General features: G+C 39.6%; 1 protein-coding gene across 2 annotated transcripts; it reads left to right on the top strand.

Annotated features, from left to right (window-relative positions):
• The first annotated feature begins 3,424 nt into the window (after positions 1–3,424).
• sh3bp1 (SH3-domain binding protein 1) lies at positions 3,425–22,323 on the top strand. 2 transcript variants are annotated; one of them, XM_072667992.1, is made up of 19 exons: positions 3,425–3,482; positions 3,614–3,759; positions 8,027–8,069; positions 8,222–8,326; positions 8,893–8,969; positions 9,453–9,564; positions 9,650–9,726; positions 10,167–10,254; positions 11,098–11,166; positions 11,252–11,342; positions 12,269–12,405; positions 13,008–13,119; positions 16,371–16,452; positions 16,564–16,644; positions 18,163–18,276; positions 19,235–19,332; positions 20,393–20,519; positions 20,866–21,149; positions 21,425–22,323. In XM_072667992.1, exons 2-19 carry the CDS (start codon positions 3,713–3,715, stop codon positions 21,739–21,741), a joined length of 2,061 nt encoding a protein of 686 aa, XP_072524093.1. In that variant the 5' UTR covers positions 3,425–3,482; positions 3,614–3,712; the 3' UTR covers positions 21,742–22,323. The 2 variants fall into 2 exon arrangements, with proteins under 2 accessions (XP_072524093.1, XP_072524092.1); XM_072667991.1 differs by lacking the exon at positions 3,425–3,482 and having other exon boundaries at positions 3,501–3,759.
• The last annotated feature ends 192 nt before the right edge of the window (positions 22,324–22,515 follow it).

Raw genomic sequence — 22,515 nt, 5'->3', positions numbered from 1 at the left:
CGTGTATAATGTAAGCGGCACAATCCATGGGTCTCTCTCTCTCTCTCTCTCTCTCTCTCTCTCTCTCTCTCTCTCTCTCTCTCTCTCTCTGTCTCTTTCTCTTTCTCTTTCTCTCTCTGTCTCTTTCTCTCTCTCTCTCTCTCTCTCTCTCTCTCTCTCTGTCTCTTTCTCTTTCTCTCTCTGTCTCTTTCTCTCTCTCTCTCTCTCTCTCTCTCTCTCTTTCTCTCTCTCTCTCTCTGTCTCTTTCTCTCTCTCTTTTTCTCTCTCTCTCTCTGTATGAGCACATTACAGTCATGGCCAAAAATTTTGGAACCCCTGAATTTGTTTCCAGAAAAGGAAATTAAAATTAGCTTCTTTTTCTCTTTTGTGTTGTTCCAATACACACAAAGGAAAATAAACATGTATAACAAAACATGTGTAATTACAATAATCTTCTGGGAAAAATGCTTTCAGGGGTGCAAACACTTTCGGCCATGACTTTATTAGGGATGCACTGATCCAATACCAGGATCGAATATCGGCCCAATACTAAGCACATAGCTGGTTCGGGTATTGGATAATTAGTCTGATCCGCAGGACTGATCAGTTCATGGAAGCCGATTCTCGCACCACCGATATTCTAGGCTTCATAACTCAGGACCAGAGTAAACGAGAAGGGAGGAGCTGCTAGCTCCTTTTTTGTCTCAGAGACTTCGAATTTCAGAATAAAAGCCCTGAGCCCAGAGATCACTGTGCTGAGGTCCACAGTTATTAGTTTTAGTGACAAATAAATAGAAATTGGGTTCATTTATATCTGTATGTTTTATAAAGTTAGTAAAGTAATGTGTACGTCAATCCTGATGCCTTAAGACTCTCCTACATGGTGAGATATATGATTTCTCAACAATGGCATCGGGTCGTTATTGGGAATCGTCTGATACACAAAGTTCATGTAACGGTATCTGTATCGGAACTATTTTTTTGAATAGATCATAAATATTTTTAATGTGCTTTTCAATTTCAATGTTGGAATGAGCAAAGAACAAATTAAATATAGGTTGATCAAGTAAAGCACACACTTTTTAAAACTCACTGTTTTTTCTTACAATTAGGGGGGGGCAAACATCTCGATCTACATCTTAGACACCTTCACTGGAGCAAAAATATCAGCTTATGCACAGCATACTTACTGACCACTTTATTAATAGAGACTGTAAAGCATCTTCACCCTTATGGTCAGTTTTTGACCAAAGATTCACTGTTGGCTGGATGTTTCTGGTTCTGTGATGTACCGCAAGGAAGAGGGAGGCTAGAACATTTCTTTTTAGATCAGCTGGAAAGAAAAGACAACAGATCTTTCCTGATGTGACTTTTGTCATTATCACACATCAACCACACTTGTTTTGGTTTTGGACTTCAATCATTCTTTAATCTTCACTGTTTAATGGCTCAGCAACAGTACACTTTCCCGGTCTATGACTGTTGCCTCTCTCATGGGGCAAGGTCTCTGACAAAACTGTGCTGACCACTCTAAATCTGCAGTGTGTCCGTCGCTGTCTGTCCCATTTGGAATGTGGGGGCGGATACTATTATTGTGTACATCTCCGTTCTGTTGCCAGAACAGCTCTGATCCACCAAAGCATGAACTCCACAAGCCCTCTGAAGATGTCTGTGTGGTATTTAGCACCAAGACGTTATCAGCAGATCCTGTCCAAACAAGCTAGCTTTCGCTCCCCACATGCATCAGTGAGCTTCATTTCCAAGCCTCTGTGTTTCTGCTTCTCTGGGTATCCTTTCTTGGAGCACTTGGGTACTGACCACGGCATACCAGGAACCTCCCACAAGACCAGCCTGATGTTTTGGAGATGTTCTGACCCAGTCATCTAGCCATCACAGTTTGGTCCTTGTCAAAGTGTCTCAGATCTGTGCGTTTGCCCATTTTTCTTGCTTCCGACATCACCTTCAAGAGCGGACTGTTCACTTGCTGCCTAATATGTAGATCCCACCCCTTGACCGATGCTGATGTGAACCAGATAATCAATGTTATTTACTCTACCTGTTGGGGCTCTTAATGTTATGGCTGATTGGTGTACACAGTATTGTGAGGATTGCTTGGTTGTGACTGTGGTGTTACAGTCTATCACTGTTTCTATGACTGTTTTCCAACCAATACCAGAAAACTGGAGAAAGGAATACCACTGTATCCATATTGCTGTAAAGCAGTGTATCCTGTCAACACGTTTAAATAGTACAGAGGCAAAAAATGGACAACAACATGAACATGAGGGGAAAGTACCATGCTGATTTTATACTGCTAGGCCTTCTACGTCATAGAAGGAGGTGTAGGCTGGGGAATAGGGGCATCATTTTGATGCCTCCAGTGTTTGTTCAGACCTGGCTTCGGCCACTGAGGGGCAGTGTTACTTTTGAATCCTCTGTGTTAGAGAGAATGCTACTGATACTACTACATAGTGTTTACTGTATAGTGAACTCACTGGAGTTAGGTTGTTGATAGAATGGCTAAACTGTGTATTATTGAGAATTCTAACAGTACTACAGTATAGCTTATTCACTATAGTGGACATTGGGTTACATAGACATTTATTTTAGAAGCGTTCAGGCTTCATTACAGAACTATAGAAGCATACGTTTGACACTAATTAGGTCTTGATCTGATGAAGGGCTGAATCTGTAAAGTTCCCCCCTTTATTTCTTTAATGCCCACATTGATTTAGACTTTTGTAAACACCTAGGTTTGTATAGATGATAAAATATCAGTAACATGACACCTGACTTATGAGGTATCAATGTACTGTTTGCCCAATTGTTCTCACATCCTGCTTTTGCAGATCAGGTTTTCTTTTCCTTTTTTATGGCTATTATAGCCATGCACACAAAGAATACATCGTATATTTTAATTTTAATAAAGAAAGGTAGTGATATACTGAAATTAGCAACTAAAAGAGTGCTCATAACCTTAACAGCAATGTGCCTTGAGTGAAGAAATAAATGAAGAAATGAGCCATTCCTGTGTCTGCAGTCATAGGAAGTCAAAGCCAAAGCTTAATGTGTGTAATACGGTTATTTGAACGTACATTGTTAAAAGTGTAAGATAAGGAACTTTTGGAGGTTCTTCAGTTTGAAACTGTGGAGGATCGTCTTACAGTGCTTTGAGGAACCTTCAAAAAGAGTTTTTTTTTGTTTTTTTTTTATAAGAAAAAGGTTCCTTGAAGGTTTCTCAAATCACCTTAAGTGGTTCTTCCACTGTTTCAAATTGAAAACCCCCTAACGTTCCTTTAGGTTTCTTGTGTGAATAATGACGCTGATCTAACATAGCCTCAGTTAGAGCTGTCTGTCAGTCATAAAAATGTGTCATCATACTGCAACGTTTGGAGAGTTGTCTAAAAAGGGATTCTGAATGCTGGTGATCATAGTTCTGTTTTCACAGTAGCTAAGATAGCACTGCAAGAGTTTCACAGCGTGATACACAGATCTCCTTCCCTGTGAGCATGTTGTAACTTCCTCTTTTTTCGGACTTGATGAGGCGTGTGCGTATGAGATGTTTAGCCGTGAAGTGTTTCAAATGGAGAACTTGAGAGAATGACACTGTTTTCCATATTTATGTGAATCATAGGGTAATATCAACCATCAAATGAAAGTGAGAAACCTCTAATGTGATCCTGAGCAAAACGGACTACGGGGGTTATTGGAAGGAAAGTGGATCATCGCAACTATGCTTAAGCAATTTAACCTCCTAAAGCAGTTTGGAGGTGTGGGGAAGTAAGTACTTTCGTCTGACATTTACTGATCTGTGTTTATCGTAAGTTACATGATCTGCTGCAGCTCGACATTCTCTACCTTACTGTTGCATTCGTCTTGTATACGTCTTGTTGACAGTCAGTTTGACCTCCAGACTTCAGACTACCCTTTGTAAGATGAAGTTTAGCATTGTTTAGACTATATTTTATTGCCTCCGTTGAATTTAAGCAGGGAGCTAAGCTTAAGTTCCTTCATATTCCTGGTCAGACTCTCTTTAAATGAACATTATTATTATTTATTACTTGTGGCTACACCATTGACCAAGTAGTTCTTATTTTATGAGACAAATTAGGGGAGTAAATCTCCCCTAATTTGTCTCATTTTAATATCCGTGTTGGTTTGATATCTTGTGATGCTCAGTCTGATGTACATAGTGTTGGATCCTAATGCTGAGCTGCTGCTCATTGTAGGCTGCAGTCTCTGCAGGCTGCATGGAAAATATGCATGTTTTGCATCCTGCTCTGCTAACACAATTAGCAGTGTAGTATAAAACTCCTTTGTACTGGTTCTACTTCGCTAAAACAGAAAGAAGCACCCGCCAACGCAGATACAGACCTCACTGATTATGAAACCCCCTTCACCTTTTACCAGCTATTGTAGAATAGGCATTGTTGTAGAATACACTAAATGCAGCCGATGCTCTTCAGTTAGCCCGTCACTGTTCATTTCATATATAATATTATTATTTTTTTTTTTTAGTTGCAAGGACTGGTAAAATAATACCCTGATATGTCTTCCAAGTGAAGCAGGGTTTTAACCTCTCCATAATGTTTAAATAAGCCCACTGCAGTGTGGGTGCCAGCGCTGTCTCAGAGTGTTCAAAAGCAAGAGTACCGCTTGAAGCAGGGGTGGACAATGGGGGCCTGAGTCGGGAGCAGAGAAATCTGACTTTCCTGCTCTAACAGACCTTATAAACTTGACAATTAACAGACGGGTTAAATCTGGAGTGCATGGGCAGGCAAAGCACAAAACTGCCCATTCCTGACTTAGAGGAAGATGTAGGCTAGCTATGGTTGCCAGCACCATCTTACAGCAGTCTGGAAGGCCTCAAAGAGATTTGTCTTAAATTATAGGAGTGTTAACAACCATAATGCATGAGGAAACTCTGTTCCTCCCTCTGTGCTTGAACAGATGAAAAGATAGCAAGACAACAAGCAAGCAAGCAAGAGGTAAGACGCTTGAGGTGACGGCAGTGTGACCCCAGCAACAGGGAGTGGCATCCTCTTTGATATTAGTGGTTTCTCTTGAGACTTTCTTTTCTGCTGTGTTGTGGGAATCATCGCGTAGGTGTATCTGTTATGAGCCAGATCTCCTTTGTCTTTGCTGTGTCTCAGTTCATCATGGCTAGCAATGGTGCACCAGTCAGCCATAAAAAAATTAACACCACCTCCTTGTTTCTACACTCATTGTCCATTAAATCAGCTTCGCTTACCATATAGGGGAACTCTGAAGTTCTATAATCTGTTCTGTATCTGTTGTTTCTCTGCATACTTTGTTAGCCTCCTTTCACCCTGTTCTTTAATGGCCAGGACCCCACAGGATCACCACAGAGCAGGTATTATTTGGGTGGTGGGCAGTAACACTGACGTGGTGGTGTGTTAGTGGGTGTTGCGCTGGTCCGAGTGGATCAGACACAGCAGTGCTGCTGGAGTTTTTAAACACTTCTTAAATCCATAAATATGTCTTATAGCATAGCACAGTACTTGGAAGTAAAAGTGACACATTAAATGTCGTGCTAGACCGTTTATGTGTTTCAGCTTGCAGCCCACTTCCCCTCGATTCTCTCTGGCCTGCTTCCTAACCACAGCACCCCTCACCGTCTAATTTTAGGATGTAGAGTTTGGCTGCCTGACACAACGGAAGAGCTGCTTGCAGCAAGTCAATAATCTAATACAGATCATGTCATTTTCTCACTTTGGTCACGCTGTCCGTTGCATTAAGATGTACGTGCCTTTCGTATTAAGACTTACTGACTTAAAATTGCGAACATGTAAACGCTTGGGGTGAAAGGGGTGACCCGTCAAGAATGTCACCAACTGTCTGATTAAGGTATTAATGTCTAAGATGGTGTCTAAAGCCAGGCCTAAAAAAAATGTGTACAGTAAACAAATTCAGCACAGTCTGGTATAAATTCTTCTTTTCGCATATCCCAGCTTAGAAATCTGGGCTCAGAGCGCAGGGTCAGCCATGCTAGAGCGTCACATGGAGCAGATAGGTTAAGGGCCTTGATAACCAGCCAAAAGCAGTCCTGTGGTCAGAAACTGAGAATTACAGGACTGATTGCAATATCAAGGGTACTGGAAAGATTGTGCAGATTGTAAATAAGAGAGCGCTTAGAGGAGCTAGATTGACACACGAGGGCTATGGCATGTTGCTGTCACGCAAGAACCTTGTATCTCCAAAATGACTTCTTTACAGGAGAATGAAAAAATCTTCTCAATGGGCAAAAACCTCTCAGTTTAAGTAATTTCGGAGCATTTCTTATGGGCCATTCATCATGAAAGTTTGAAACAAAAAAACGGGAAATACAGGGTTTTTGCGTGACAGCGACTTGCATAAACAGTGGCGAGAATTTGCCCCGTCCTGATTTCTCACAGCAATTGCTTATAAATCTTTAAATAAAAACTTCAAATATATATGTGCATAATGTAATGTTAGTTTTTATTTATTATTGGTAGCAAAGTCTAATATGAAAACTAGCCTTGCTTACAAAGTACAACAAGCCAAAGGAAACACTAAATCTAGAAGAACATAGAAAAACTGTTGAAAAAAGGTGAAAGGGTTAAAAAAAAAAAACATTTCTAATGTTCTTGAGAATTAACCACATCCTACCTTCATGCAAACATGGTGGTGGTAGTGGGATGATGTAAGAATGTTCTGCTGCCTGATAATATAGAAAATATTGAATGCAGTTACTGCTGTTAAAAGACATGTAGAAGTTTATTGATAATGATTGGGCGTCTGCAAAGCAAAGCGCTACTGTATAATCATCTGATTTATTTAATTCTTCTGTTGTCTTATTATTATTCTGCTGGATTTTGCTGTGTAACGCATCCCACAGTTTTCAAGATATCGACACCGTTCCAACAGGTTTTTGATTGGATGCATGATTTCCGTGTTGCTGGATTTTTGCTGATTTTGTCCCCATAGGAATAAATGGGGAACAAATGTTTTGGCACCTGTAAACTCAAACCCAGTGTGTTTCTAGTTATACACTAGCCAACCAACCACATAGAGTATCACACCAACCACTTGACAACCACTTGAGACATCATGGTAACCGTCTAGGTAACCTTAACAGCTGCCTAGCACCCACACCATATAACTGCCTGAAATACCATTGCAACACTGTATTGCACCCATCTAACACTTAGCAACACTATAGCAACTACCTGGGATACCATAGAAACTACTTACCAACCACCTAGCAACACCATAGCAAGCACTTAGCAAACACATAGCAACACTTAAGCAACCACTTAAGTAACATCATAGTAACTACCCAGGATACCACACCAACCACTTAGCAACCACCTAGCAACACCATAGCAACCACTCAAGTAACATAGCAACTACCTTGGATACCATAGCAACCACTTTATATATATATATATATATATATATATATATAGTATAACAACCAGTTTTTCTTATTACTTATTATTCATAAATGTCTATCAATAAAAGTATTTAGTATTGCACACACGGCTCCAAACATACTTGAAAAAGTATGTTTTGTAAATGTAATATTGTCTTTTATTTAAAGATGTAAAAGCATTTACTGTGACAAATATGCAGTAACAGAAAATCAGGAAGCGGTGAATACATTTTCACCACACAATTTATATATATTTTTTGAGCCGTATGACAAAGCCACAATGTTTTTTTTTTCCTGTGGAAATGTAATTATGTTCGAAGGTATTAAAATGTATTAAGTTTGATATTAAAAATTGTGGCAGCAGTGGTGGTGTCAGCATGGAGTCTTAATATAGATCATAAGGTTAGGTGTTCCATTGTATTCACATAGTGCTTTGTAACTTGTGTATACGTAATGTATGCAGAGTCTGTAGTGTCAACCCATTGCCAGTTTTACTTTAGAATTGTCTATATTATGTGGTATAACTTACATAGTTATGAGAGTAAGTTTGGGCCCGTATACAGACCCTTAAGATTTGATGGGGGCGAACAAAGCTAATATTAATACCTATGACTGCTTCTGCAACTGCAGGTCACAAGATGCAACTGACCTCCTCTCGGAAGATTTGGTTTTGGTGAGTTTTTTCATATATTCATTCAGGTTACCCTGTTGCTCTCTTTAGACTGCATGATTAAGCGTTGGTGGTAAGATGCATATACATACAAAGTTTCATACAGCTATTTACATATGCTTTTGGTTGCTCGATGCGTGTGTGGCTGTCTGCAGGTGGAGCAGCGAGTGGAGCCGGCCAGGAAAGCTGCCCAGATCATTCATAAAAAGCTGACAAGCTGCCTGCAGAGTCAGCAGGGTCTGGATACAGACAAACGCATGGTAATCCTTCTCTCCACCCCCCCCCCTCCTTTTTCCACAAATGAGAATTTGTCTCGTTTAGACTTCATATGGTTTGTCTAAGGTTTCTAAGAAAAACCTAAGAAAAGGTCTTGTCCTAGAACTACTTAATTTCCATGCCAAAATGACAGAACCTCTTTTATTCTTTTAAATACACTTATTTTTAATACAGTTATGTAGTTTCTGATACTGCATTATATACAGATTATCTATAAAGATGTACAAAACCTTTAAGACTGCTGCTACTACTGTGTTTACTATGGGTCTGTCCTTTGAGATTACTTAACAACTTAGGATGTGGTTTGAGGCATGAATATAGGATATTTTAGCTTCGTAGCTCGAATGCTAGTGAAAGTACCAAGCATATCCCAGCCATTTGACTACATTTGAAAATGGGGAAAAATATATGAAATGCGATTGAACTGAACTGTCTCTTTAAAATTGATGTATTACACACTAAGGTGTATTATTAAGTAATTACAGTGTTTTATGGGGTTTCAAAATCATTTCATATCTGCTCTGCATTTCTCCCTCCTATCATCTTATAGAAAAAGCTTCCCCTCATGATGCTGTCTATCAGTATGGCTGAAAGCTTTAAAGATTTTGATGCTGAGTCGTCTATTAGGTGAGTGTGGAGATTTTTTTAATTGTAAATTGTAATATTTTAATACAATTTATCTTAAATGTAACTGTATCTGTATTTGTATTTGAGCTGAAAGTGGACATGGTCTGAACCTGATGTTTAGCCTATATTGATTGGGTTCTTTAGGTAGGTAATTAATTAGGTATAATTATATGTGTGTCTATATGATTGATTATTAATTTATTTCTTTGTTTATTCACTTACTTAATAACTTCTGCTATCCTGGGCACAGCATGTGGGCTGCTGCCCCGCTAGACAGCGTAAGGGGAACGTTAAAAAAAAGCTAATGTTAAAATGTAATCATATCTCAAAAACAACCCTGTTGATTCTTTTTTTTTAACATAATGCTTTTGTAGTGACAAGAGAGTCTAAGATAATAAGTGTGGTCATGAAAATTGACTGTGGCTCCCCAAACAAAAAGGGCTCCATAATTTTCCTTACCACACCCATCCTGTCTCCCTGCAGGAAAGTTCTGGAAATGTGCTGCTTCATGCAAAAGTTTCTGGCACAAACTTTGGCAGACTTTGAGATGAAGCTGGAAAAAGATGTTCTGGAGCCTCTAAATAAACTCAGTGAGGTACAAACTTTAGTATCATCATTTTCTCCCATTTCACCCGTGTCAACAGGAAAGCACTAATTTCATGAACTTTTTTTTTAATCAGGAAGACCTTCCAGAGATTCTGAAGAACAAGAAGCAGTTTGCTAAACTCACAACAGACTGGCACAATGCACGCACCAAGTAGTTTTTCAGATTTTTCTTTAGTTCATCAGGGGAGTTATCATGTCATCTAATAGGAGTATTTAGTGATTTGATTAAGTTATGATTCTCTTCTAAGTTTTAGTGCAGCATAAAATCCCAGATTTCACTACAATTCAATTGAATTTGACTCAGTATGGAAGCTTTGGTATGATTTAGAATTAAAAATACACTGAATAGTTTAATGTGGCGGACAGACAATGTACAGCAGTATTAAAACAGTACACCAACCATTTAAAATAGACAGAGAATCTATTTATTATTGATTACTTTGGGGTTTTTTTTTTTATTATTTTGGCCAAGAAAACAGTAAATGTTTTATTTTAAAAATAATTGACAACAGTGAATTGTTACATTCAAAGTTTTATGCAGATTAATAATCATCCTTTTTGGACAGTCTTAACATCAATCTTTCTTTTCAGATCCCAGGGTAGTACAGGCCCTCAGGCCAAGCAAGATGGACTGAGGGAAGAAGTGGAGGAAGCCTGGAGGAGACTGGAGTTGATTAAGGTTAAATTGCTTTGTCATTACATGTAGTTGCAGTTGCAAGAAGATGTCAGTAAACCCTTTGGAATTACCTGAATTTGTGCAATGGTTACTAATACAGTGTGGTCTGATCACAATCTAAGTCACAATTTGTTTTATTTAATACTTGTGTGCTTTGAATCATTGTCTTGTTACATAACCAAGCGTCTCTTCAGCTTGAGGTCATGAACTGCTGCCCTTACATTCTCCTGTAAAATGTTTTGATACACCTTTGAATTCATTGTTCCCTTTGGTCACACAGCAAACCATTATTTTTATTTATTTTTTGGACAGCAGCAACTTCCTTCTCTGTGTTCTTCCATGAACACCATTCTTGTTTAGTGTTTTTGTAATAATGAACACATGAGGGGGTTTTGTAGTTTGTAGAGTCTTCTGTAAGTCTTTAGTTTTTTTACTTCTTTCATTGCCCAGTGTACTCTTGGAGTACTCTTAAAAGGATGCTTATTGCCAGAGAGAACAACAGCCCTGAATTATTAGTTTGTCTAATCGTGCTTTGAGGCACACCCAGGGTAATGCTTTTGTAGCCCTTACAGCTTTTTGCATCTCTAACACATCTCAACTGAAGCTCAACTGAAAGGCATGGTTCACACTAACCACTCTTTCTTTAGAAGAACAAATTTGTCAGTAACCAGGCTTTGTGTGCCTTTATTTAATGAGCAAAGCATGGATCAGACCACATTTTATTAGTAAGCAATTCAGAACACCAGGCTATTCCAAAAGTGTTTTCTTGCAACTGTACACACACTGATAAAACATGCCGGCAGTCCTGTACTGACAGAAGTAAGACGTTAGTTTTTTCATTCATAGGATCAGTATTCAGCGGATCTTTACCATTTTGCCACTAAGGAAGATGAGTATGCCAACTACTTCATTCTTGTGAGTACCTTACAATTTAGGTATGGGTGAACAGTTGCAAATTGCACAAATGTTCTGTAAGTTTCTTTCTGTAATTTCTTTTTAGCTCTTAGAACTTCAGGCTGCATACCACAGAGTCTCCTATGAATTCTTGGCCAAAAATATCACTGAGATCAAGGAAAGTCAGAGCCAAACAGGTGAGTAGAAAAAAGGTAAAAGGAGGCATTCATTTAGCAATTTTTCCTTGGCAATTGGATGCTGAATGGAAGTTATGTGGCTGACATAATTAAGTAAAGGAACTTCATAGATACTGTATTGGCAGAATGTAGATTACATGCCTAAATAATCACACACTTGCCTCAGACTTCAGTTGTTACGTAGTCTCAAGTAAACTTACCATATCAGGCTACAAGATGATTTTGATAGTTATACAAAGTACTTTTTTACACATTCAATTGCACATTCTCAAACACAGTTCTTTAAATATATAAATATAATTTAATAGAAATATATAAGCTCCTAAGACAAAAATTAGATGGTAGTAACGTCAGGCTCCTGCAGATGCTGTTGTGCAAGAAGTATAGGGCTATTAAATGAAAATGCTGTTTCCTGCGGAGTGTTCTGTTAGAGATTGGTGGTGAAGGACCTGCGTTGACTTCTAGAAGCAGTTCTTTCCTGGAAGCAATGCAATTTTCATTCCCAAGCTGTAAAACATGCCCATGGTCCCTGTCTCTCAGTTTCATCTTTCGGCCACAAGTCTGATGAGAATTCCCTGTAAACTGGGATTTTTGACACTGCACGATTTGGTACATCTGAAAATGTAGCTACTTCCTTCATACTATAGCCTTTTGGCACACCCAAATGCAATCACTCCTTTATGCCAATCATCAACATCTGATTTGTGACCCAATTTCCACACATTGTACTGTACCACCTCTGCTCTATCTCTAGCTCTGATCTATGAATCCCATCTCACACCCCACAGGTATTTATAGCCCGATCATCCTCATGCAGGAGCTTGAAATTACTACTACTTTAAACATGCAAGATGGCTTGTTTTTTTTCACAGAGCTATATATAAATGTGTGTGTTTGTGGATGTGATTGTGTTTGTTCGAACACAGAGTCCCAGGTGGGCTTTTCTACAGGTAAAGTCTACGGGGCTTCTCTGCACTCTCACCTGGAGACCTGTGGCCAAGAGATTGCTCTGCCCATTCGGGAATGCGTTAACATGCTGCTGCGTACAGGACTCAGGGAAGAGGTACAGCACTGGCTTAATATAAACAAAATGTACCACAGCAGCGGAGGCAGCTTGTGGGTTTTGCTCTGCCCTCCCCTTTCAGTTTGCAGACAGAGCCTGGTTGTGTTTTGTACATTTTGCAATGAGGTTTAAGGGATTATCTGTGTTAGCCAGTTCATTAGTAGTGTTCCTTAACAGGTAATGGAGCTTTTATCTCTTACGTAGATTGCTGAATGCAGGTGTCACAAAAATGGAAAAATGTAACCTTGAAACCCACAGTTATATCTGTGGACTGTGCAGAGATGTACAAGTCTGTTTGAATACAAGTCTGATATTTAATCAGAAATCAGTCTGTACTTGAAGATTAACATAATTTAGATATATTTTAAAGAGTAGAGTCACATAACAGCAATGAAACAAAACTAGCACTATGCAAATGCTTCACTAAAAAGCTTTTTATTTTTAGCTACGCTATTACTGGTGTAACTGACCACAGGGCATGCACATTAGCACTCACCCACACATGCACACGCATAGCACAAACCCAGACAGTAGCTGTGGTAGTTTAATTTGTTTCTATATTATATTATGATGCAGTTTTACCTTTGCATGTCTCTCTACAGGGTTTGTTCAGGCTGGCAGCCGCTGCCTCGGTGGTGAAGAAACTGAAGAACAGCCTGGATTCAGGGACAGTGGACCACTCTGAATTCAGCACTGACCCGCATGCTGTAGCAGGTATGGGCATATATGGATACACACGTCTTGCTTTTATTTGAAATTTTCTTGCTGAAGGTAAAATCCTTCCAGGGTTTATAAATAGTTTTTAAAAAGTTAACTGATGCTTTATTTTGAAGGCAGATACGATTTTGGAATGTAAGGACTGATTATTGATAATTATAATAATATTTAGATCTGTTCATTATGAGGACAGAGTTTGCCAAAAAATAGAATGTGCTCATTTTTTTTGCCAAAATAGAAAATCTTGGGCTACCCAGAGGATCACAAGTTTCATCCCCTGCAATGCCAGATATTCTGGGTCAAGAGTCCAAAAGAGGATCATTGGCTCTGTCATTTATTAAGGTTCTAGCCAACATGGGCATCTTATATCTGACGTAACAGAACTGGCTGTTCTGAGCCTTCTCCTCGGAGCGTGTTCAGCTGGCAATTATTGCTGTATTAGTGGGATTTTGAGAAGATGCAGTGGCACTTTGTGTGACTTACGTGACTTGTGTGCACATGCTAGTCTACGCCCTCCCTGCGCTGGACGCCTTCTGTTATGGGGAGTCCTAGCTAGTGGGTGGGAGGTGGCTGTGACAAAGTGATGACACTCTCAAAAATATTGAGGAATGCCTTTAAAGAAGCAGATATAAAGGTTCAATATTCAATATTCCAGTTTAAATATCTTGACACTTGCATATCTTTTAAAAAGTCTTAAAAGCCAAAAATTGTGACCTTTAGCACATTATCTTAAAAAAGGTAATTTTTAATATATGGAAAACATGTTATTTGGTATGGTATGGAATTTAAAACTATAAAAGCAAGAATTCTGATTTCCTCAAATGATTGCCCCCAGATTGTTGTACTAGGGATGCACCGATCCAATATTAGGATCAGGTGTCGGTCAAACAAAATCAGCTGGATCGGGTGCCCTCGACCTGTCATCATCTATCAGCGAGTATCAGCACGCTAAAAATCACACATATCGCCTTTGGAGCACACTGTTTTGACTCCCAGAAGTGTCCAAAACCAAGTTTTTTCACTAAATACACACGTGGATAAAATTGTTGGTACCCCTCGGTTAATGAAAGAAAAACCCACAATGGTCAAAGAAATTGAATCTTGAATTGAATTGACTTGAATCTGACAAAAGTAATAATAAATAAAAATGCTATAAAAATTAACCAATGAAAGTCAGACATTGCTTTTCAACCATGCTTCAACAGAATTATAAAAAGAAATAAACCCATGAAACAGCCCTGGACAAAAATGATTGTATTGAGGCAATCACTGCAATCAAACGATTCCTGTAACTACCAATGAGACTTCTGCACCTCTCAGCAGGTATTTTGGCCCACTCCTCATGAGCAAACTGCTCTAGTTGTCTCAGATTTGAAGGGTGCCTTTTCCAGACGGCATGTTTCAGCTCCTTCCAAAGATGCTCAATAGGATTTAGGTCAGGGCTCATAGAAGGCCACTTCAGAATTGTCCAATGTTTTCCTCTTAGCCGGTCTTGGGTGTTTTTAGCTGTGTGTTTTGGGTCATTATTTTGTTGCATGACCTGCGACTGAGACCAAGCTTTCTGACACAGGGCAGCACATTTCTCTCTAGAATCCCTTGATAGTCTTGAGATTTCATTGTACCCTGCATAGATTCAAGACACCCTGTGCCAGATGCAGCAAAGCAGCCCTAGAACATAACAGACATGGCCTCCTCCATGTTTCACAGTAGGGACAGTGTTCTTTTCTTGATAAGCTTAATTTTTCCGTCTGTGAACATAGAGCTGATGTGCCTTGGCAAAAAGTTCCATTTTTTCCTCATCTGTCCATTGGACATTCTCCCAGAAGCTTTGAGGCTTGTCAACATGTAGTTTGGGAAATTCCATCTGTTTTCAACTATGGTGTCCTCCTTGGTCGTCTCCCATTAAGTCCACTTTGGCTCAAACAACGAAGGATGGTGCGATCTGACACTGATGTTTCTTGAGCTTGAGTTTACCTTTAATCTCTTTAGAAGTTTTTCTGGGCTCTTTTGTTACCATTCGTATTATCTGTCTCTTTGGTTTGTCATCCATTTTCCTCCTGCGGCCACGTCCAGGGAGGTTGGCTACAGTTCCATGGATCTTAAATTTCTGAATAATATGTGCAACTGTAGTCACAGGAGCATCAAGCTGCTTCGAGATGGTCTTATAACCTTTACCTTTAACATGCTTGTCTATAATTTTGTATCTAATCTCCTGAGACAACTCTTTCCTCCGCTTCCTCTGGTCCATGTTGAGTGTGGTACACACCATGTCACCAAACAGTGACTACCTGTAGCCCTATATATAGGCCCACTGACTGATTACAAGATTGTAGACACCTGTGATGCTAATTAGTGGACACACCTTGATTTAACATGTCCATCTGGTCACATTATTTTCAGTGCTACCATCATTTTTGTCCAGGCCTGTTTAATGAGTTTACTTTTTAAAATAATTCTGTTGAAGCACGGTTCAAAATCAATGTTGATCAATCAAATTTGAATTTGTTCATTTTCATAATTGTTTCATAAGTTATCTCTGTGACCATTGTGGTTTTTTTTCTTGCATTAACCGAGGGGTACCAACAATTTTGTCCACGTGTGTATCAGTAGATTCCAGCTTTGCTGTTTCTCCCATTTTTCAGCGATAGGGAGAGACCAAAGCTGAAGTGTTGGTCCTTTTTGGTCCTATATATTTCAAATTTCGGTATAAAGGTTCTGAGCCCATTATTAATAAATTCAGTTAATTTGTACCTGTGTTAATTTGTTGTAGTTTTTTTTACAAAGTTAGTACAGTAATGTTTAGTCAGTGTCAATCCTGATGCCTTAAGTCTCTCCCACATGATGAGGTATATGCTTTATTAAATTAACAATGATATCTGATCGTTATCCGATACGGCCGATAAGCAAAGTTTATGTATCATATTGGAACAGAAAAAGTCGGATCGGTCCCTATATTGTACCCATGTAAGTTTTATAAGGCGCAGTGTACATTTATTGCATGCTATGTTGGTATGGCAGCTGTCAGTAACAAGTGAGTGATGAGAGTGATGTCATTCTCTAAAGTGAAGGGCTGAGGTCTGTGGTTGTTAGAGCTTGGGGGGGCAAGAGATGTACCATGTGGTAGAAACTGACACAGTTTCGACAACAGCACATTTTATATATGTAGTAATGTCCATTTGAAACGGACTTGCACAGATTTTATGGAAAAACGACAAATGTGCCATTTGTTTCTGTTGTGACCTTCGCAGGTGCCCTGAAGTCTTACCTGAGAGAACTGCCGGAACCTCTCATGACATTTGAACTATATAACGACTGGTTCAAGGCAGCAGGGTAATTTCCTTTGTGGCTAGACGTAACATTTCATGTGATTATTTGTAGAGTATATTTGATGCTTATATGTGAAATAAGTTAATAATTCTGTCCTCAACTCTCGCTTCTAAGAGAGAAAGAAATAGATGACAAATTGGAGCAGTTGCGGGCAGTACTGAAAAAACTTCCTCAACAGAACTACAACAACCTCCGGTATGTTTATCTGTTCCTCTCATCTGCTGAATTTCATATAAATTGTTTTATTAAGATGTTTACTGTAGTTGTAAAGGCATTATTTGGCCAAAATCAAATGCACACACTTTATCCACAACAAAATGTAGTCAATTATCCAAGACATGTTTTGCACTGGAGCTAGGAGGCTAAAATACTGTGGCTAACAAATGATGGAAGTTATACCTCATCAGTTAGCAAAGTGCAAATTGTATAGTTCTCTAAAAATACTACTGAAATACTTGAGTTCTTGTCTAGCATCTTGTGTAGTCTGTAGAGTGAGATTTCCTGGGTTCAGCACTAGGAAAACCCCTTGTCGAAGGTGAGAATCTTTAAAAAAATGTTTGTTTGATTCTCATAGTTGGCTAACAGCATTGGGCTTACACAGAAGAAGGCCAGAGAGCTAGCATTACTGTGAGGAAACCTGATATTATTCTGCAGTGAAATTCATCCTTATAATTGAGAGCAATAATGAAAAACGCAAGAAATGGCAGGTTTATTTGTATAGGACCTTTCATACACAGTGGCAATTACAAAGTGCTTTACAGAAACACAGAACAATACAAAGACATACAGTATAATAAAAATCATTTAAAAAATGAAGTTAGCTACCACTTTCACCCACTGAATAGCAGCCATAACTGAACTTTGCTTCATAGTTCCACGAAGTAAGACTAGCCTCTTGGGACACCCATGTTAGCATAAAACCTTCAGGAGTTGATTCTTTGGATTGCCGTGCTAGCACAATTTGAACCTCCAGGAAGTGATAAAGCTTAGGATAACATGTTCCTGAGTCATTTCTTGCACCCTAAGAGAGGAACAGCAGCAAACCTCTAAGCTGTTAATCATTCCTTGGGATATACTTGCTAGCAAACTTTTTTTTAAAACCTCCAAGGAGATGTATTTGAGTGAAAAGGTAAAGTTAAGGTTAAAATACTTTACCTTAGTTCAGTTCTTTTTATGTGACTAACTAAGAGTTTGGAGGCTGTTAGCAATTACATAACACAGTATAAAATCCAGTATAGTCCAGTTTCAAACCAGAATGCCCCATTAAGTGCTCTCAAATAGACTTAATTTAACGTATCTGTAGCAGTGAGCAGTAAACACCAATACTAGTGGTTAAGGAGTGAGAACACACACCCAGAGCAGTGGGCAGCGACCTCAGCGATCAGGGAGCAGTTGGGTTGTGTGTCTTACTCAAGAGCACCTCAGCAATGGACCTTACAGGTCCTGTGGATCAAACCAGCGACTTTCCAGTCCCAAGCCCACTTCTCTAACCTTTAAGCCATTGCTATTTCAATACTTGATGCGGTTTGAGTCTAGTGTGTTTGGGTGTTTAGTTTGCACAGTGCTAAAGTGGTGGCTATAAGCTTCCTTTACTTGTTACTTCCTTTACTAAGTCAAAAATAAGACATCAAACAGGTTTTGGCTGATCGACTACATTTGAAAAGTATCACTGCTTCAAAATCATCACTCTTACCTTCTCTCTTTCTGGCTCAGATACCTTGTTCAGTTTCTGGCATGTTTGTCAGAGCAGCAGGCTGTGAACAGGATGACTCCAAGTAATATTGCCATAGTGCTCGGACCTAACCTTCTTTGGCCTCGTACTGAGGGGTCTGTATAACACAAAGACACACACACACACACACACAATAAATGAATACAGCAGATGTTTTAAAGAGTAAGGGTTCACAGAGTAATGACAATTTAACAGTAATGAATAATTCAAACTAACAAGCATATCAGAATATTATGACCACCTACTTAATAGTGGGAATTGCCACCCTTGACCCTTGACCTGAGTTTACACTGACAAGACGTCATGGAATGGACTATATTAGGAGACAAAGGGTGGTTATTGTAGAGGTTAACTGGTCTACAGAGGCACGTCGTTTGCTCTGTAACATTTACCGTCACCATTTCCCTCTGGCATCAGTTCCCATTGTTATGTCATTGGGAGGTACAATGGCGGCTTTTGAACATCCCAAAAAGTCTGAGATGCTACCACCCTTCGCCCACTGTCACATTTGTATCAGAATATTATAACCACTCCTGGTTTGGCCAAGGATGTCAGAGATGCCATGTGACAGGGTTTGCTGCACATATAAATAAGCAAGCACACCAGTCAGTTGTAGCAGATAATAGTCATGGGAAAAGTACAAAATTTGACTGAGGTCTAAAAGGGCATGAAAATAGGGTACCAGTCGAAGATTTAAGAGGGAGAGTTTCGGAAAACGCTAACTTCTAGAGCCGTAGTAGTGAAGGTATACCGAGACTTTTCGCACATGGCGTAACAGCGGTGCCCCACGGGCCATTGGGGCCAGCGGGGAACGGCAACTCCGGTGAGATGTGCAGAGCAATAAACGTTCCACTGTGGACCAATGAACTGTGAACCTCTTTAATGAACACCTTCCCTCATCTAATGCAGTCCATCCTACAACGTATTGCTAGTGCCATCCAAGCCAAGGGAGGTTATTCCCACTGTAAGGTAAGTGGTTGAATTACTTACATATCGGGGGCTGAGGTAGGAGTGGTAATATTTTTTCTCTCTCTCTTTCTTGCTCTGTCTCAGTGAGACATCCCTGCTGGACATGGCGTCTGCCTCCTCAGTTCAGGTTGTGACAATTATAGAACCGCTGATACAGTACTCGAAAAGTCTGTTTCCTGAAGGTATTTATTTATAGGTTTTATTGTTTGAAATAGTACAAGCTAGACAACAGAAGTGACATAAAAAAACAACTTATTGTATATTAGGTGAATAATTTGTTGTTTTAAAATATGCCATCTGTATTTAATCATTTATTTATAAAAAATACCAGCTTTTCTCCCCACAGAAAAAAATAGCTTAGATCTGCAGTCCTTATATGGGCATGGCTCAGGGGTCCGTGAGTGAACATGTTACCATTCTGTAGGTCATCATAGCAGTTATTTACAATAACTCAAAAATCTTGATTATTTAGCTGCTTTTGTACAAGATTAAAAACAAAGGAAACTGCTGACATAAAACATTTGGGCTAGGAGCAGCAACTGGTTAGATTTATACACTATATGTCCAAATGTTTTGTGGACACCCCCTTTTTTGAATGCATTCAGCTAAAATTGCAACCATTGCTGACACAGATGTGCAAATGCGCACACACACACACATAGCTTGTCTAGTCCCTGTAGAGAAGTATTGTCAACAGAATAGGACTCTCAGCATGAATATGATCCTTCTGGCACCACACCTAATGACAGACGTGGGCTAGAGAGGTATAAAGCCCCCCTGTATTGAGCTGTGGAGCTGTGTCCTCTGAAATGATGGTGGTCCATCCAATACTTTTGGGAGTTTTATGTTAGGAATTTGGGAATAAAGTTTATCATCCAACATCCCAACCTTGCTAACTCTCTTGTCGCTAAATGCAATCAAATCTTCACAGCAGTGCTCCAAAATCTAGTATAAAGTTTTCCTGGACAATAGAGACAGTTACTGCAACAGAAGCAGGATTGACTAATTACCCTTTATTTCAGAAGAAACCATTAATGAACGGGTGTCCCGATATTTTTGTCCATGTAGTGTTCCTAGTTTTGTACATGGTAAACTTGTGCTTGTTGTTGTTACTTAGCAACCAGTGATCAATGGAATGATTAAACGGACAGAACGACCACACTGTGTTGTAGAAGATGAGATGAGATGTGAACTGACTGTTCAGTGAAACTCCCTTAAATTTTACATTTTACTGCTTTGCAGAAGTTGATTTTGAGATTCCCGAACTACCAGAGCTGTCTCCATCAGTATCTCAAAGAAGCCTGTCTGACAGTGTGTTTCCCTCCTCTCCACCTGCCACTGCTCATGCATCTGTCTCAAAGACTGACAGGTAGTCATTGCTCGTGCTCTTTTGTAAATTGTGTATGACTGTGTATGTTTCCTGTGTAAAGAAGAACATCTATATACATTATATGCATCCTTTCATTTATATAGGCATAACAAAACAATTAGTATGTTATTTGTGCAAACACATATTTTTTCAGCATCAGAGTCAACTGCATAACTACAAAATGCCTGTATAAAATCTGTACAAAAATAGGGGTATACTACACTACATTACTATTAATTATTAACAATGTTTGTAAATGCTTTGTGCATTTTTATTATTAAATTATGTTTTGTAGTATGATAAATACATGCATGTTTGCATTAATCCCATTTTGTATCCCATCTAGCCCAACTTCATCCGAAGACTTTGGAGCAGCACAGTTGGTTAAGACCGGCTCAGTGAATCGTGGTGCAACAGTATGGGAGAGTAATAGCACTGTTCCAGTCAGTCAGTCGTCTGCACCGGGCTCAGGTCCAAATCCACTCCCCTATCTGAATCTACAGGCCCAGAAAAAGGCACAAATCCAACCCCAGTCTCAGAGTCAGGCCGCCGCTCAGCCGAAGGAGCCCAGTCCTGCAGAATTTGGCAGTTCCTCTGAGCCGACACTGAAGATCACCACTCCATTCAAACGTATGGTTTCCATTAAATTGTTCAGTTTCTAGTCCTTGTGTACCTCCTGCCTTTCACATTTTCAGGATAAACTTGTTAGTTAGGTGATTTACTGACCCAGGTGTGTCAGAGCACGCCAAAATATGTAGGGCCAGGGCTACTCCAGGCCAGGGCTACTCCACAAGTTAGCAATCCACTGCAGCAACACAAGCATACTGAAGTAATGCTTAATGACCTACACATGTTTTCTTTTCCTGTACTAATTCTAAATTATTCTTTCCCTTGATGTTTTACAGCAAGGAGGTCTTTCATTCAGGCCAGGTCAAGTAGAGAACCTATGGCTGTAAGTTTTATCAAACCCAAAGCCCCCATTGCTCCCTCGAGTCAAGTTGGAATTCCTCCGACGCCAGTGCCAAGAAACTTTCCGGCAGCCCTGCCCACAGTTCCTGAAGCACATGTGCAGCCTGCGGCCAAGGCCCAAGCTCCGTCTGCCCTTCCAGCTTCTCTGCCTGAAGGAGGCCCACAAAGAAAGGCCCCCGGCAGGAGACCCAATGTCCCACCTCCGCTTCCACCCCAGCAGCTGCCCAAGCAGCTCTCGTCCTCAGCCCAGTAAGTCAGGATGCATCCATCTGCAGATCTGCAGAGCCAGAACTTTTTGACCTGCAGTTTCTCAGCATCATTTGCCTTTGTGTTGGTGCCTCCTAGCATAACACTCAGCATTTTTCTCTAGTCCAAGTCTGACATAATTTTATAATTTTTCATAATTTAGAAGCCAACTGAATGATAGTCAACAACAAAGTTGGCTACCTTGGCTTAGCTTTCTAACTGATCATTTTAGCTGCAATCAGTTAGCCCAAGTAACCTAGTAAAGGGGTGCTAACCTAAAATTACTGCTTGACTTGAAACTGCAGGTTGTAGAACGGATGCTGGCTCTCTTGCCCCCAGTTCCACTTCACTTTTCATTGACTTCCCCTCAGCCATCCCAGAATTTGTATCTACAAAGTAGGTAATGTAATTACTCCAAACACTTTTAAAACCTGGAGTCAGGACATTACAGATTGAAAAGTGAAAATCGTATTCAGGTAAAAAAAAAAAAATAACGTGCCTGAAAAAAGGAAAAAATTACAAAGTAGAAACCTGTGTACACGCTCAAGTATTTACTTGTGAACAATAAATGTTTTTTAAACAAATGAAATGTAATGTGGTGACGAATGGAGGGGGTGTAGACCAGTTGACAGATTTACACTGACATGAATTTGGTAGGATGTTTAAATAAAAAATGTGCAGATTAACTTGACTGATTAAGAGGAAAAAACAAAAATCTCCTGATCCTCTGTTGTACTCTAAAAGTCTGGAAATTGTTTTTAAATACTTAAAGCAAAACTAT

The sequence above is a fragment of the Salminus brasiliensis genome, chromosome 22 (genome assembly GCF_030463535.1).
Source record: "Salminus brasiliensis chromosome 22, fSalBra1.hap2, whole genome shotgun sequence".
NCBI classification, from domain to species: Eukaryota; Metazoa; Chordata; class Actinopteri; order Characiformes; family Bryconidae; genus Salminus; species Salminus brasiliensis.
The sequence above is the reverse complement of the archived record's forward strand: the minus strand, read 5'-3'. Positions and strand labels throughout refer to the sequence as shown.